The sequence below is a fragment of the Solenopsis invicta genome, chromosome 13, assembly GCF_016802725.1.
Source record: "Solenopsis invicta isolate M01_SB chromosome 13, UNIL_Sinv_3.0, whole genome shotgun sequence".
NCBI classification, from domain to species: Eukaryota; Metazoa; Arthropoda; class Insecta; order Hymenoptera; family Formicidae; genus Solenopsis; species Solenopsis invicta.
In genome coordinates, this window is record NC_052676.1 from 8883794 (window position 1) to 8902674 (window position 18881).

General features: G+C 30.0%; 1 protein-coding gene across 5 annotated transcripts in view; it reads right to left on the reverse strand.

The window, feature by feature from the left end:
• The window catches only part of LOC105194126 (inactive rhomboid protein 1), a 178526-nt gene that overhangs the window by 19423 nt on the left and 140222 nt on the right, over positions 1-18881 (reverse strand). For all 5 annotated transcript variants that reach the window (XM_039456858.1, XM_026138132.2, XM_026138136.2 and 2 more), the window contains 3 exons: positions 17343-17672; positions 15121-15307; positions 14184-14273 (listed from right to left, as the gene is read on the reverse strand). In XM_039456858.1, coding sequence (XP_039312792.1) covers positions 14184-14273; positions 15121-15307; positions 17343-17672 — 607 coding nt within the window. The remainder of the gene's footprint in view (positions 1-14183; positions 14274-15120; positions 15308-17342; positions 17673-18881) is intronic.

Genomic DNA, 18881 nt, shown 5'->3' on the forward strand with positions numbered 1-18881 from the left:
GCGTATAAGCGCGCGCACGCGTCCACCGCAGCTGTTTTTCGGACAGAGCTTTACCGGCCGCTTCTGCCCGGTTTGGCACGCATATAAAGTGAGATGCGGCTTTTTGTGTTACAAACTTTTCTACCGACGCTTATAATTTTTTGGCGCGGAATTTTTAACGGAATGTTAGAGGGCGGAGTAGAGAAATCAATACGCGAGCAAAAATACTTGATGAAAATGTTACGTTTACAAAACTTAAAATAAATTAAAAACGACAGGCGCTTCTTAGATCTATTCTTTTCTTTCTTTAATCAATGACAAAAAGTTTTGCTTCTCAAGTACCAAAATTTTTGTTCTTTAAATTTTGATTCTTTTATACGAATTTTGCAACAAGTAAAAGAAAAAGTAAAAGAACGAATAATTTGACTTATAATTTGATTTGATTTATGTAGAAAACATGAGAAGATCTGTGTGGCTGCAGTTTTAGGTAAATAACTTTTAAACAAGCAAGTGCATCCAAGCAAACTTTTGCAAAAATATTAATTACAGTAGTATTACATATTTAGGGAATTTGATTTTATTCATAATACTACTTTGTCATCAAATTTACAAATAAATAGAAGATAAAATGATGTTATAGCCCTCGTAACAGCTGTAGGTAATAGCTTTGTTATTAAGTGATAAATTCTAGCGATTACTTATAAAATCATTTATTTAATAGCTTACCGTTATGTAGTAACACTAATATGCCAACATACAATGTTAAATACAAGAAAAATACACATTTTTACTTTCGAGCCTTTCGAAACTTTTTCAAGATCTTATTAGTATTTAATGATATACACGTACTTTCTCATTCTTTATTATCATGCAAATACATGTACTCACAAATATATATTATTCACGAATATGTTTCGCAATCTATATTCACACAAACATATAAATGTTATCTTTGTCATTTAACATTTTATTCAACTGCGCATTTCGAACTATACGAAATTAAACAATAACATGTGCTGTTGCTAATGCAACTCCTTAATCCTCCGTCGCTCTTGTTTTGAGGCAAACACTCAGTTCACATCTAACGTCGAGCCGAACGTTCCATTTTGCTTTTACAAAATTATATTGAAACAACACAAACTAACAATATTTACCGTTTGTATTTCTTTTATTAATTTTTTTTTTTTTTCCTCTTAACGATCTCTGTGATCTAAAAAAACGAGCGGTAATGCCGCACTAATAGAATGACACATATAAACTCAACGCGGCTCTCATACGAGAGCACTAACGTTCGTTTGATGAACGAGAGTAATGGAGGGTTGCTGAAATGTGCTGACATAACAGGTCTAATTTTCTTGGCTTCTTTTTCAAAGTTTTTATATTAAAATAGTAAGAGTGCTTCCCGTTTTTTGGTAACTGATGACGGGTAGAATTTTTCATATTTTTTTATTGATACACTGAAGCTGCCATGAGTCCAAAGCGAGTCGAAATGTTCGTTCTTTCGTAATTAAAAAAATATAAAAATAAAAAGAAATGAATAAATAACTGATATAATATTAAAACTTGTGATTGCGCACTTTTATCCCCGCTGACTCTCGTAGCCTATTTTCAATTACTAAATGTTTTATATTTCCAGTCCTGAAATAATTACTTTGCAAAATAGTTACGTGACAAGTTGATTGTATATTTACTTCTAATCTGTAGTTTACATGTATTAAAGATTCTTACAATTATTACTGAATATAAAGAAGTATTATATGCACGCACAAACAGTTGCATACATTCTGCTATATTTTCTCTGTATTTTTAATAAATATCAAAACTGCATTTTTTTAAAACAGAATCAATTTTTTAAATCTACTTTTGTGAAAAGGCCACCCATGTTACCACTCCTGTTTCTCTTGAATCCATGTATAGTCATATTTTTATGAATAACATACTCAATAATAAACCTTGCATAACTTTGTGCCTAAAATCAATTGAGCAACATAATAACGAACATAATTGTTGAGTTTTCAATTAAAAATTGATTTTAACGAAGTTATAGTACAATATGAAATGGGAGACCGTAATATCACTTTCTTCTATATGTATTATATTACGAGACGCAATTTTAAATAAAGAACAAATCAAAAATTAAATAACTTTTGAATCAATGAGAGAATTGTAATCAAATTTACACAGATATTCAAACGTAATAATGGAACAATTTACTGAATTTTTTATATCTTTCGTGATGCTTCGAAATATAACACATACATCTTTAATAAAAAAAACATATGCAGACATAAAAAATCGTACAATCCGTTTCGAAATATCGTGATGGTTATACAAATCTTTTGTACTGGATTCAACACTATATGCATGTACAGTTGCTATTAAAAATAGATTTGCAAAACAATTTAGCAGCGCGGGCTGTATTTCCGCTTAATAAATTTCGTTATTGCTGGAGAGCACAATTGCGAGAATCGCAGAATTGTGATTTGATCGCATGGAACGGATCGTCGGTAGAATTAATTCGTATCGTTTTTTGGACCTCATTTTCGCCGCTTTGTGCGAAAACACAGCTCTCATACGTAATAATTTTGCGGCCCCGAGAAAAATCCAAATGCCAGACAGTATGGAATTATCGGCGGAAATCGCTCGAATCGTTTCATTCGTTTTAAAGCATCGGGCGTGCAATGTAATTCAATGTAATAACAACAAAAAATGTATTAATAGATCACGATGACATTTCGCATTAATTAAGAAAGAAGGGATCAAAAACGTAATTATGTGCCTAAAATTTAAATTTATAAAACTGATAATCCCATTTGACTATGCAAACTGTATTATTATTATTTCATTAGAAATAAATTAACGTGTTGAAATTGGAAAAAAAATTAGGGCACTAATTTAATTTTGAAAATATTCTATACAAACCGTAAAGAAGAAGGTGATATTACGACAGTTAAATGACAACATGGAATTTTGCTAACGTGAGCATTTATGCATACTCAACAAATCCAATAGCCCCTTTTTCAAAGTTTTCATTTCGAAATAGTTATCGAAATAGATCAATTGTTTTACTGTTAATCTACAGTTTACATTGCATATATCATAGATTTTCACTACAGTAATTTATGCGGAAGACTTATGTGTACGTGCATACATTTGCACATTTTCTGCAATATTTTCTCTTTATTTGAATAAATAAATATATAACTTTATAACAAAATATAAATATATAACTTTATACTATGTTCTTTAAATTAAAATATTCTTTCAATTTATTCTTGTCATAAGCCGGGTCATATCATTCTTGTTCTTTTCCAATGTAGTGTTGCTACATTTTTATGAATATTCAATATAATAAATATGCCATAACTTTGAATCTAAAATCTATTAAAGAACAATTTGATAAATATAATCGTTAAGTTTTCAATTTAAAATTTAATTATTAACAAAATTATTGTATAAAATGTAAATGAATGGCCATAATACCGCCTTGTTCTCTATTTTCGAATATCAGAATATTCAATAGAATACTCGACATTTAATATATAATATCTCAGTGAGAGTAGAATGCATTAAACGAGTATTGAATATTGGCGAGGTACCGATTTTGAACAGAAAAATAAGTTTCATATTTCAGTATTGGCTCTGTACTACATCATCATTAATATAACAATGATAATAATTCATTATGCACATTGTAATTAAACAGTACTGTTCAAAATACTGCCCTTAGATTTTCAGTATCATGTGCGTTGACATAAAAGTTGACAAAAGGAATTCGTCGACTGTCAGTACTGAACCGATATAGGTACACTAGCACTAGATTTTCGGTACTACATTTGTACTGAAATTGAAATATTGTATCCTAGAAAAATTGCGAGCAGTATGGGACGCCATCAGAGAAACGTACAGCTAAATTTTCCCATAAAAAGAACATCATGCAGTGTATTATAAGTAATGCATGATTCGACACCTTCTCCTTAAAGCGAAGAGTTTCTACATTAGAGTACCGTTGCAATATTAAGAATCGGTATCTGTTTTTAGTACACTATTATTACTATATTACAGTGTATATTATAGTACTAGTAATGCAGGGTTTGAGAAGTTACAAGTAACCTCGTGTAACACCGTTATTTTTTTTAGTAACGATCATTACTTTTTTTTGTCTGTAACGGTAAAACTGCAACGAACTTTATCGTAACGTTACTTTTTCGATTATTTTCTGAAGTTAATAAGACAGCTATACTCAATACAGCTTCCCAAATAGCACAAGAAGATTGCAACAACATTGCAGAAATATTTTATCGCAAAATTGCAATATTACAAAAATGTTGTGAAATGTTGCTCCAATATTAGTGCAACATTACAGCAATAATCTGTCCGCTTTTAGAAATATTCTAATGCGTTATTACAATATTGCGTTATTGCAACACGTGTTTTGGTCTTATAATATATTGGATGCCGTTATATGTATACACTGGCATTATTTTGACACATATAACTTCTAAGCATGTCATGTTTCTAAATTAATTTTTAAATAAAAAGATAAAAAATTGTACTATTAAAATATATCTTACTTTCTTGCTCAAACTCAATTTTAGAAATTTATCCTTTCAAAGAATTAAATTATTTTATTGAAACGTAGTTGAAAAATTGCATATGATTAAGTCTTTTATTCTACCTTGTGTGATTTTTTTTTTAATTACAAGAAGTAAAACTCTATCGCATCTATTTGGTGGCGCGTATTGCATGCGAGTGAACTATAGGACACCATTTTTCTAAATTTATGAAATATTGCTGCAACATTGTTGAAGTATTATTTGTAAAAAGAATCTTCGCAATATTTCTGCAACATTGCATTATAATTGCAATGTTGCTGTAAACTTTTATTCTATTTGAGTCAGTACCCAATATGGCCTATTTGCTGTTTCTAAGTAAACAGTTACATGATAAATTAAACAAATAACACTAATACATCATACAGGGTGTCAATGTGAGCAGTTGATTGCTCAGTTGGTTTTCCGTTGTTAACAGCGAGGTAAAAAGTAAATTTTCGTACTTGTTTCTCATGATCTATTATTTCGTGGGTAATTTCTGCTTTCTATCTATCAAGGTAATTCTAACTATCATGAATTCCATAATTTATATTATTATAGCTCTATATTTATACTTTAGAGTACTGTATTGTTAATTTATATTTTCTTGTTTATATTTAAAGAAAAAAAAACTTTTTTGTAAAGTTAAACCGATATGGCCAACTTAAATTAATAATGAGTACGTACATTATGAGTTAATATGTCAATAAACTTATATTAACCCGGCGAGTCCGTGGCGGTGTATGACATACCCCACCTGTTGTTTTTATTGGTATATTTTTTTATTTTTCATTGCGACATTTTAGCAACTTCGAGTAGCTAGAGCTTAATATTATTTGCTTTTTATTGAAATTGTTTCTTACATTATCCCCTTTTATAATATATTGCAGTTATTTGATGTAATTCTGGCGTAAACAAAATTTTACAGACACTATTACCATATGTTGGGGTATGTCACATCCTGCCACATACTCGAAGTAATTTTTCTTCACCGCATTCTCGCCGGGTTAAAAGTAACATTCACTTTATTACCCATTGCTATCTAATACTTTTGATAAAAAAGAGGAAAACATATAATAAAGCCATGTTAACATACATACGTACCCAACGCGATCTACGTAACGCTTCTTTTTAAAAAACTTTACTGCACCCATGTAAATATTTGAAGTCGTCCCATATTTTAAATTAATGTTTAGAAATGTTTCCTACGATGATAAAAGTCATATCAGTATTTAATTTTGGACTCAGCAAAACACCAGAAAAATAGCAGAGCTTATGTAGACCATATAAGGTAGTTATTTTATTTAATAACGTTACTTTTCATAATATGGACCGTGTTGCCATTAACCAAAAACTATAAATTTCGTTGTTTTAAATTGATTAAATAACGACATAAATTGATTGACACTCTGAAAAAGGAGTCATCAAAATTTGGTGAAAAAATAACGAAAAAAGTAATAAATTGTTACTTTTTAAGTAACAATAACGATAACGAGTTACTTTTTACAAAAAAGTAAGAGTGACGCGTTACTTTTATAAAGAAACGTTTCGATTATAAACAACTCATTATAACACAAGGAAAGTTGCTGAAATTAAACGCATGCTTTTCTCCTTCACAAATGTTTTACTGTAGTTTTTTATCTGGAACGTTGCAGCTTTATTCTAATCATCTTCAAGAGAAATGTTGAAGAATGATCTCACGACGAAAAAAAGGATTTATTTTATCGAGGACATCTCGTCTAGAGAAGTGTACATGCATATAGAGCATTTCGCACCATGTACAAAATCCATAGAGTTGCAAGCGAAAATACTTTGAAAAAGTTAGAAAAATTTATTTGATTATATTCATGTACACTACTCCACTTTTTCTAATATAATTTTGATTTATTTTAAACTGTTAAAATAATTTCACGTGCATTTTTTACAATGTAATCGACCATTTTATAGGACAAAGAGAGGGATCATGAAATACGTGTGGAATAGTGAGATACAATATCTGCTGGGTTTGGACCGTGTCGTTAGATCATACAATTCGCGTTGAATTCTAAAAGCAACCGTTAAAATTAATTTGGTACGGTCTATTTAGATATTGCAGGATGATTACTGGTCATTAATGTTCACCGTGTTTTTATAAAAGCTGACTCTCAGTTTTGTAGATAGCAACGACTTTTACAGATGTACACTTTCTACGTAATTTTTAGAAATATGTTAAATATTAATTTTTTATTTTATTTTATTAATTTTATTAATTTTTAACTTTAGCTTGAAGGTCTTGGATGTGGCTTTCAAATAATGTAATCGAATTGAATGTGTGCCGTAATATAAATTTGGCATATAAAGTGATATCATGTAGTGAAGGATCGTGAGATAGTCGTAAGCTATTTGCATTACGAGCGTAAGACCCCTCTTGCAACTTTACAACCTCATAGACGTTGCATAATGCTTACTAGCAGCAAATAAATTATGTTAAAAAGTTGTTTTTTACACTGAAGAAATTAACTTAAAAAATTACCATCCGCTTTTTTTCTTTACAGTACTATTCAGGATCATAGCCGTGTTTACCGGGAACTTCGTTTACGGTAATGGAAAAAACAGGAAACGATATAGAGGATTTCATAGATAACGAGTTCAAATTCGCTTTATTAGAAAAGCAATTCAGAGTACTCAAAATCCCTAAATCTTCATTGTACAGGAGTTTACGAAATTGTTTCGAAACCGCACCTTTACGAAATACGAGTAACAACTCATTAGTTGTATGTCAATAATAACAGTGCACAATGACAATGTATATCATTAAATGTCTGATTTTTATTATTTCTCATAAAGTCTAATAGAATTAATTAAAAATTTCCCATTATACAGAATAATGTACTAAAACAAAACTGCCAATAATTTCTATCAAACGTAATTCTATTTTTTTCAATAAATCCAGTAAACATCAAGTTATAGTTATAAAATTGTTTTTGCCGAATAAGTTACAGAATAAGAGCAAATTAATTTCAGCAACTTCGCGTGGTGCACCTGTATGTCAGTATCAAGATGTGCTAGTGTTAGATAAAGACTGGTATCAATTTTAATACTGGTATATTATAATATTGTTTTATTATTGTACAGTACAGAATTTCATAACAATTTTAATATTGTTATGAAATTCTGTACTGTAAATCCTACTGAAGTGCTGTATTTCAAATATTGGTCTGTCATCCTGGTATTCCATCAATACTGTATTAGTATACAGCATCGATATTCTATACTAAAAGTTTATACTGAATCAGTATTTCATCAGTATTCAACTTTCACTTGATAAAATTCACTTAAAATTGTTGATCAGTTTTTATATAGAAGAAAGGGTTGCCAGTACATAATCCATCCACCAAAAACGGCACTTCTTATTTCTCGAAAACGAAACATTGTACTGTATTAATATTGATAAAAACTAAATGATCTGCTTAAAAAATTAAAGAAATAAAAACTTATAGCTTATGGCTTTTTTCTATAGAAAATCTAATAAAAACGAATTCTTGAAAAACGAGAATAAAATTTCCACAATTTTTTCTTACAAATTACATAGTTGAAACAATAATAATTACTTTATTAATAATATTAGATCATTGTACATATTTATAACTTTCTAAAACTGTTTCATTTATATTTGTTTCTTCTTCTCGTAATGTGGTTTGGAACATAAAATCACTGTGCAACGTAAACATCGATATATCCGTGAGAACAAACAACAGGTCTGGTCGCGCTGTGTTTGGGTTGGGACGTCAACTTGACGACCAAAAAGAAAGCTTGCCTGCTAAAAATGATAAATCGTTGTTAACCTACAGAACAACATAATTACGGTAAAGTATTTACATCGTCGAAAGGCATTAATTTTTCAACTGTATATGTAAATCGACGCAACATTGAAAATTATTATAAGTTAATGTTACTGGACCTATAGTTCTCATGTCGGTGCACTTTTCCGTTTGTAGCAATTTTATATAACAATTCAAGCCTCTTAATTTTACAAACCTTGTTTAATGCATAAAAACATATTTTATTACTTTGTTTATCAATTTGTTTTAATAATTAACTTCACTATGGGGCTTGTGAATTCGACCATTAGTATGCCAGTTTTGGGACCCAATTTCTCTAGCGCTCTTTTTAAATTACGTTACAAAAACATTAATTACAACAGAATATGAAATAGCATTATAAAAACTATTGTATCGTCTGATGAAAGGCACTTTTTAGATAGTATGTATATTTTGGAAGTCTTATTTTTAGCTCTGGTTTAAGAAATATTAGCCAAAAACAAAATAGTATGTCGGTTTTGGTAATTTTCCTATAATTATGCGACAATAAAGAGAGCGTAACCTTTTCCAAGTATTTTGAAGTATACTAATTATTAGCTATTAGTCGCTAATATTGTTATCTCATTGAATGCTAAGTAAAATTAAAAACAAAGTAGCGCATGAATTTTGAAAAATTGCAAATTGCATTATTTTATATTATATTCGACAAGATATGCATTTAATTTATAATAATATAGAGTTCACGTAAAATTATTGATTAGTTTCTAAATAATTATGCAACAGTAATGACAGCGTAACCTTTTCTGGAAATTGTTGAAGTATATTAATTATTGTTATTAATTAATAGTCGCTAATATTAGTATTATATATCTTGTTGAGTGCTAAATTGAATTAAAAAAAAAAAACGGCGTATAAAGTTAATGGAAAGAAGTTCGAGCGAATCGTATTGTTTTGTAAAATATTCAATATCTACGTTTAGTTTATAATAATATAATGTTCACGTAAAATTATTGATCAACTTCTACATAATTATTCAACAATAACAAAAGCGTAACCTTTTCCGGCAAGTGTTTAAGCGTATTAATTATTATTATTGGCTATTAGTCGCTAATTACTAATAATTTAACAGTTTCGATTAATGCAAACGAATTGCTCATCAAATTATAATTGCGAAACGGGATATATTCATCGAATTCGCTGAAAGATAATTCACGATAACAATTTAAAATATTCGGGACGGCGTGTCTTAAGAATGCGTGCATAAGAATGAATCGAGAGTGACCAATAGTTTTCCGTTCAACTTGAAGTCAGCTTGGACGCGGAGCCGCATTTTCGATCTTGCGTGAAATATTTTAATGAGCCATCGTGTATACGAAAGGGAGCGACACACTTTCTTAGTGCCGATACATGTTCCAGTCGTCGTCCAGCTAGTTCGAGTTAAGTGGTAAGCTTTAAAATATGTTCGACCGACCGTCCGCGCGCAGAGCGTAGGGAGAATACATTGCGCGATGTCGTTGCTCGATGAATTCGAATGGCCGACCGAAAGGAAGAAAAATTATAAATCCGAGCATATCTCGAGATAATTGGCAAAGTATTGTCGAAGCATTTGCGCAATTTTGGCACGGGAGCAAAATAGTTTGCTTTATTCCATTTTAGTTTTATGTTTGTGCAACAGTAAATCCTTTTATCTAATTCGTTCATCGATTGCAAAAGATTTTTATTTAAAAATTAATTTTCACGATGCCAAAAGATTTTGTAATTCTGATATTTTGAATACAAAATAAATGATCACGTTTCTTATTGAGAATTGAGAAGAAGCTATACATATTATATTGTTAAGAGGAAAGATACTTAAAAATGATTGTGTTTAATATTATTATGTAAAAATTATCACCTATCACATATTTAATTAGCGAAACATGGCTTTCGCTTATTTGTATCATTTACATTATCGATCTTAAGGGGAGACTAAGAGAGATCTATTCTAGTCTAGAACAAAAAGCTTGTTTATTTGTCTAAAAAATTCTTTTTAATTCTTTGCATCACCATGGAACGCTCAGCGTCCCATCTTTTTCTGCTCAGTTTTTAAATGTTTAATGAACTTTTTGACGTTAAGTACCGGTTCTTTTATTTTCGTAGAGTTCTCAGAACAAGAACAAGCGTTTAAGAAAAGTGGGCAACTATAAATTTCTGTTTGGGTAATTGTTATAATTTATAATTAAAGAATTAAATAAATAAGTAGTAAAAAATTACGTTTTTTTTGAAAAAATTAAATTTTCTACTAAACTATCAATATCAAATCAATTTAAGCACTCATTTTGGGCATTCTTAAATATTTTCCAGAATTCTGTAGATTTTTTGCTACGTTGTTTTCTTATTATAAATTGATAATTTTTTAGAGATATGAAAAAATTGATATTTTTTACTGTAAATCCAAAATAGTGGAATCTGTATCACTAATCATAAACAAATGTGTTGTTATTTTAAAATTTAATTTCTGAATTTTTTTTTATCACTGCATGTGAATCTGAGATAAAGATTTTCGAATACCGAAAATTCAAGATAGCAAAACAGATGAAACTTTTTTTAAATAATAGCATTAGTCTTCACCTTATTTTGCGGGACTCTTTTAACTGCGGAATATTAGATCACAATTTTCGAAAATAGTTGTAAGAGAATAACATGTATTCTTGTAATCATTGGCCACAGTCTGATTCTATCTTCTATACCGACTTTCATAAATATTAAAAGAATTTTTTAATCTGTTTTTTTAGTCCGCTATATAAAAGATCGGCTATTTTTAATTTTAAAATTTTGATTTTTGATTCGTAATCAGCGACCCAAAAAATTGCAGGCTACAAATTTCAAAAAAATTGATCTAGTAAAAAATCGTGACACAAAAGATTTAAAAAAAAACTATTTCCCATATTTTTGCACATCCACCTATACGTGTTTATATGTATATCTCTCAAAGTTTGATGTAGCTAAATGTTAATTAGTATTTATGTAAATTCAAAAATAAATTCATTTTTTCAGTAAGTTGATATAATTCTCGAAAACTAATAAAACTGTCGCCTTTAACTTTTGCATGTAAGTGTGTGTAAAATATAGGTTTTTTTTTAACGCATAAATTAGGATTATTATGATATTCAAAAATTAGCTAGTTTTTCATTTATGTTAAATTCAATTAATTTAGTTAAAAACTCGATACTTGATTTTTGAAATTGCGCCATTTTAATATTCTGCATATTTTTAATTTATTCTAGTTTGCGATAAAGATACTTAACGTATTTTACGCAAAAGTTGAAGTTGACAACTTTTGTAGTTTTATGTAGGTCGAATTAAAAAAAATATTTGCACATTTAAAAAATTAGTAAACATTTAGCTACATAAAGATTTATAGATATTTATTAAATATGTATAAGTAGATAAAAATAGAATAAAAGCATAAAAAAATATGTGCAGCAATTTTTTTTAAATAAATTCCCAAAATTAAACCAGTGTTCTGTTTTTTAGATTAGAATAGTCCATTAAATTTATTATTATTTTATTTTCTTTTAGATTGCTTTCTGCATATTTTGTATTATATAAAATAGTTTCTGTATGTGTTTTGTTTATAATGTACTCTCGCTTGACAAAGAGAATACGATCAATAAATTTATAACAATTAACAACGAATAAGATAATTGAAAAATATTTGTTGAACCTTTATTGACCTATGTCGCAACTTTGTTCATATTATATACACACTGGAAATTCTATATTAATTACAAATACCTTTATAATATATTCCTTTTAAGAGTTGAACATTTTTAAAATATACATAATTCTAATTGTAGTTAAACTTCTCACGTAGCCGTAATATACCAAAATACATTAAAATAATCCTTTTTCTTGCAACTTCAACTATACATTTTTAAAAATTGTGATGTAATAAAGCAATTTGGTAACAGATCCTTATTTAGCGTCCATAAAGTTACGAGATATGTACAATTACCCTCGTTTTTACTCAAAGCAATGCCATTTTTTTGTTGACCAGTATAATCAGTGGCGAATTTATTTAAACATTCATAAATCAGCAAGAAATATAGAAACTTTTAAAAGCGAGAACGAAGTCAGTAGAAAAAGACACAAATCAAAGAGAAAAGAAGTGTCCTTAATTACAAAAGCTTGACGGCGATACGAATAAATAGGAAAACGACGTCTCTAATTAACTTGCGCAAATATGAATCATTTATCATAATATGTCTAAATGTCTAAAAAAGATTAAATTCATAGTGAACTCGAATTGGATAATCAAGAAATAACAGAAAGGACTTCTCTTAAATTTTTATTTAATTTGTCACGTTCCGCGACCTTTGCTTGCAGCATTAATTTGAAATAAACAAAGGAAACTAGGATAAGTTATTGCAACGGTTGTGACACTATATATTATCAAAACCTTTGAAGTACTTTCCACGTAAAAGCATTTTTTTTATCTTCACTTTGACAGGTACTAATCAATTTTACAAATTTTTTAAAATTTCTTTAATAAATGTACTGTGATTTAATTATATTATCAAAACCTTTGAAGTGCTCTTCTATAAAATTCTTTTTTTTTTTTTAATCTTGTATATTTTTCTGTCTTTTAACAGATGCTAAACCGATTTTTCTAATTTTTTAAAATTTCTCTGATGGATAGACTATAATATGGTAGCTTTTGAAAACATTATTACTTTATCAAAAGCTATGAACAATCAGAGCTACAAAAAATTGACTTTTTCTTCAAATCATAATTAAAATTCGGGAAAATTTATTTTAAAAAAGAACATCAACCAAAAAAAAGTGGCCGATATAGTTATATATACATAAGAAATAAAAGAAAAGAAAAGATTAAATGTGTTGAAGATAACTGCTTTCGATTTTGCAGCTACAAAATCTGTTGCTTAAAGTGTCACGAACTTAAATACATATTACACAAATTATTATACCGCTGCTCTCTCAGTTAGATCCAAAAAGAGCATTTGAACATAAATAAACATATTAAATTTACAGATATATTTGAACTACGTTCTTCCATGAGCAACCGTATGTAGCATAATATTTGTAAAATAATCGTGAGTGGTGAAACGCTTGAATAATTCGAAGGTGAAATTTCGTCTTAGGTTGGCGGGAGCGCAAAGTTGGCGCGCGAGCGGAAATAAGCCCTTCTGGCGTAAACTAAAACCGAAGTTACGTAATGGGGCGACGGGCGTGCGGGTCGCTCCACTTTTATGACTGGAATATTACTCTACTTTGGCTAATCTAAACTTTAGGGTTAATGTAACGTAATTCAGCGAAGGCGGTTTACACCCGGCCGGCTAATTACGTCGCGCGATTCGCCCCGTGATCCTAATAAATTCAACCGCAGACTTATGTACATTATTACTCGTGTTTACACACGAGTATATTTATCTCGTCTCTATTTATCAAGACTAACAATCGCTGGACGCGGCAAAGATAAAATTGCACAAAGAGAACGACGGATGATCAGACTGACCGAATTAACGGAACAAACATTTCGTATTCTAAATATACTTGGCTATGCATCAAGTTTTCCAATTAATCGTATCAACAATTAACTAAGTAAGTCCGCAACGTGTAAATAAATCTGAGAATTACTTTCCTTAATTAGCGCAATGTTTAATTGGACAAATATATCTCACAAAGCGCCGCAATAGAGTGTCCGTCGAATAATAGAGATTTTTATGATATCTCGCAAATGCAAGAAATTATTAAAGAGAGATTTCAACACAATTAAGACCGAAAAGTTGGAAATGGGACAATAACTCACCTCGACGATGTAATGAAGACCCGACAGCGTCATCCTCGCTACAGAATCTTTCCTCCGTACTGGTTGCTGCCATCGTCTGAGAGTGACACCCTATGAATATTCAGAAATATGTTTTTTTATCGCAATTTCTTGAAATTCCTCATTTTCTTGCTAAATCATTAAAGCGAATTTACAGAAGGCTGGTTCAACTAACGTCTTTCTAATCTGATACAATTTATTAAATTATACGCAAAAATATCCTGAAACGAAAAATTAGGGGAAAGTTGCCGAATGCATACCGATTTCCTAAAGCATTCCCATTCAATTTTTTGCATTTTTATTTCATATAAGCAACATTTCGCGATAGAAATAAAAGGTAAATAAGAGATAAGTAATATAGACGAAAATTTAACAAGTTTCACTTTGTTTTGTGCGTGCTATGTCAACATATTGGAAAACCAAGTACATCTGATATAAATTTTTCACAACGTAAATATACAATTTCCTTTTAAATTGTTATATTTTCATAAAAGAAGGATAATTATATTTTACATTCACTGTGTATACATATTTACAGTTATTATAAAAATCAAATTGTTTTTGTAAACCCTATCAAGTTTCCTAATTCGTACCACCACAAATGTTACTATAAAAAATTATATTAAAATTGGCACTTATAAAAGTGTGTCGTGAATGCTATATTTCTAAAAGAATTCAATCAAACAGTTTCGAATAGTTGTCTCCCTTACGAGACACGCATAACGCCTATAAAATCATAATAACAACAGATGTTCCACAATCAATTAAACTGTTTTATGCAAAAAAATTGCAAATTTGCTCTGCCGACACGGTTCATAGTACTGACGCGGCCAAACTCCCGGTTATCATCGATTACGATCGCTCATACGATTATAATCGCGGACTAGGACGTATATTCTCGTGACTACAATGCACTCACTTCCGGTGTCTCGGTCGTGTCCGGTACGTCCCGGGTGATGTCCGGATCCGGCGGCCTGTGTTCCGGTACCAGCGCGCCGTACTTCCTCGACGCCATGCGTCGCCGTCGGTCCAGCCATCTCTGCTTCTCCAAGGCCTCCGATTCCTCATCGACCCCGAAGAACTGAGCTGTCTCGCGTTTAATATAACTGCAAAGTTTGAAAGGACATTATGCAATCCGAGCTCTCAAACTCACGTCCGTGTTATCTCAAGGATCCCTAAGAAATCGGAAAACAGGATATTTTTCATTATCATGTAAAACTTTTGTTCAAAAAGACAGACCCGTGTGTTTCTGTTTTGGAAAAAAATGTGTGGATATGTTGAAAAAAGTGAGATGCATTGAAATATATTGAAAAAAAAAATTGCAAAATAAATGCTTTTTTTTCCAAAATATTGTTTATCAAAGATACGATCATTCAAATAATTTATCCAATCAATTAAAAATTTTAAAGCAATATTTTTAATGACATTTGATACTGGATCGTGGAGGTTATTGCCGATTTTTAATTTTTTTCTTAAGTTATGCAGAAAAAGAAGAAAATTTTATTTAAAAAAACTCAAATACAAATGTGTTCAAAAATTCAAAATTAAAAAAATAAAGTTTAATAAAGAATTCCCTGAGACTTAATCGTGGTTAAATGCATGTACGCGCAACAAAACGCTATTATTTATTTTCTAATTTTCCATTTTACTTTTTTAATAAAAATACATATTTTCCAAGCAGAAACACATTATTTATCTATCTCATTAACTAAAAGTTTTACGTGGTGTTGAAAAATACCCAATTTTCAATTCTAGAACCCCTTAAATAGTTGCTGCTCTTATCAATGAACACATTATCATTTAAATGACATTCAATTTTATAAAAAAAAAAACGGCCAAGAAATGAAACACGTTTCCTTTCATAATTTTCTTGCCATAAAACACTTTAAGTTACAGCATTATTGTTATAAAATTAAATGTCATTCATAAGAATTTGAATGACGTGGTGCTTTCTAAAACAAAGTGTGTCATTCATATATAAATGACGTATGTGACACGACAATCAACGTGTTAGAGCAGTCTGTTTATCCATTTATTTATTTATTATAAGAAAAAGTTAACAATGTGTTACCTGTACAAAATTGAAAATAATTTTAAATAAATAATCTTTATATAACAATCTACACAATAACTTTTTACTTTTATTGATTAAAACAAAATACATTAAAATAATATTTGAAAAAAATTTCCTTAAATAATTATTTAAAAAAAATATTATTGACGAGAAAATGAATAAAATCATTTTATTGTAAAAACTTTTATATAAAATATGTTTTGATATCTTGAATAGTTTTTTGAGATATCAACGAAAATCGCTTTACACAAGAAGAGTGATTTTATCTCTTAAAACCGTTTTTGAGAAATAACTAATATTTTCTAAATTCAACTATTTATGTATCCTATATGTATACAAAGTTTCATTAAAATCAGAATTTTACACTTTCGTACATTTCCTTGTAAAACGTATTCACACAATTGGCGTACGGAAAGAACAATTTTGCTAAAATACAGATCTGAAAATAATTATGTTGATCCATTTTAAAAAAAACATATCGAGTGTTTAACTTAATTGCTAAAATGTCAAAATTGCAGCAATCATCATGTGTGAACATTTTACGTAATTAATTATATTTTAACGGCTTAACATAAAAAATTATTTTCTAATCTGTGTCTAACTAAATTTTTATATGCTACAGTAAAATTGTTCTTTCTGTGTAAATAATATACAATAATAAACTAAGTTTTTTTACAAGAAAAATTTCAAAAATAATGTTTAATATTTTATATAAATGGTACATTATATTGACTCATTCTCGCATAGCAACAATTTTCATCCATTACATTTCGATATACAACATGAGAATTTTGTTCAGAAAATAATTAAGAAACAAGGTACTTGAGCTAAACAAGGTCCATTTAATTTATTTTTTTTTTAATTAGTATTAAGTAACGCTTTTAAAATTCAATTTTTAATAACACTAATAAATAATTATTAAAAAATAAAATTAAATAAACCTTATGCAACCTGATAAATATTTTGAAACTTTAGATTAATAAGAGACAATAAATAAAATTTAACAAACTGAAAAATTTTGAGAAATAGAACATTTTATCGACATTGTGGGATTGATTTGTACTCACTTCCGGATGGCCTCGGTGCGACTTTGATTCCTCCTGAGCCTCGGCCGTTGCGCTGCCGAAGCGCTCGCCGAGGAGCTGCTAATCTGGACGACCGGTCGCGGTGCACTCGGCGCGGAAACGCTCCTAGCGATGCCGACGCTTCCGGAGACGACGCCGGAGGTGGCCAACGGCACGGTCGCCGACGCCGTCGTTACCGGCGTCGCCGTCGTCGCGGCCGATGACGTCGCGACGCCCACCGGGTACATACCAATGCTCTGCGCCGTGTCTCCCTCGCCGGTCGTCGACGATACCGTTGAGGTGCCGGTTGTGCCGGAACTCGGCGATGGTTGCCTGAAAACGGAAGAGAAATGTTACTCTCGTGAGGGATTTATGGAAGAAGTTGTTGTAAAAGAGAAGATTTATGCCCGTCATTGCTATCGCATAGGAATAAATATTGAATACACGATTTCTCGGAAAAACATTTACTCCATATGTGATATAGAAGATAATACACGTTCGTTGTTTCGCTATGAAAGGAATATGATGTTCAGCCCGATCAATTGTTGAGTCCGATGAATTTTGAAACTGCGAAGGAGAATGATATAAGAAACGAACACATTTTTAAACGTCGCTTGTCACTTCACAAACAAATTTACCACTTGAATGTTCTAATCCTAACTTTGAACAACTTGAGGATATAATTTAAGATAATACCTATACGGTATCTGTCTAGTTTATATTTTTCCTTTTCTTTCAACATTCATATTTTACAATTTAATCACGAAGTTTGCTCGAATAACATATATCCTTTTTAAAAGTACAAAAATAAAAAATTAATTTTAACATATACATGGAAAAAAGAGATTAGCTGTAAGAGCAAAAATTTATGCGTAATAGCTAAATTTCAGTCGTTACATATGGATAGTTAAAACATTAGCAGTATAATTAAATTTAATTAATTGCTGGCGTTATAAATAAGGTTTATACAATGAGAAAAAGAATTTGTTAAAAGATTAAAATATTTAGTCCGACAGGATCAACAAAACGTTGGGTCGATTAAACAGTTATTTAGATGCACAAAAAAGACGTAGTTTATTCATAACGATCATTCAAATTTTTTAATCAAGATCTAATTTAGTTGCACGTATCGGACTAAATATTTTAATTTTTCAATAACTTTTTTTTCTCAGTGTATAAATTTATCTATAGGGCAGATAGTTGTATTATTTTATGCAGTGTCCTAACAATTTGCAGCTTTTGTCCAGATTTTCGAATTAATGCCTAATTGCCTTACTCCTTCCCGGCCATGTAGTAGCAACGTTCCCGATTGCGCAACTAAGGTCTGCGATACTTTTCTCAGGAGCGATAGTATCTTACGTAAATCACCTTTTGTCGAGCAAATAATTTTCATATTTAAATAATTAAGCATTACGTTCTTTATGATTATTGTTATTATTATTATTACGTGCACCTTCCAACAATTCATATAATCTTTATTATGAAGTTTTAAAGCTCAATTGTATTGAATTTTAATGTTAATTTGTTTTCATGATATACTTG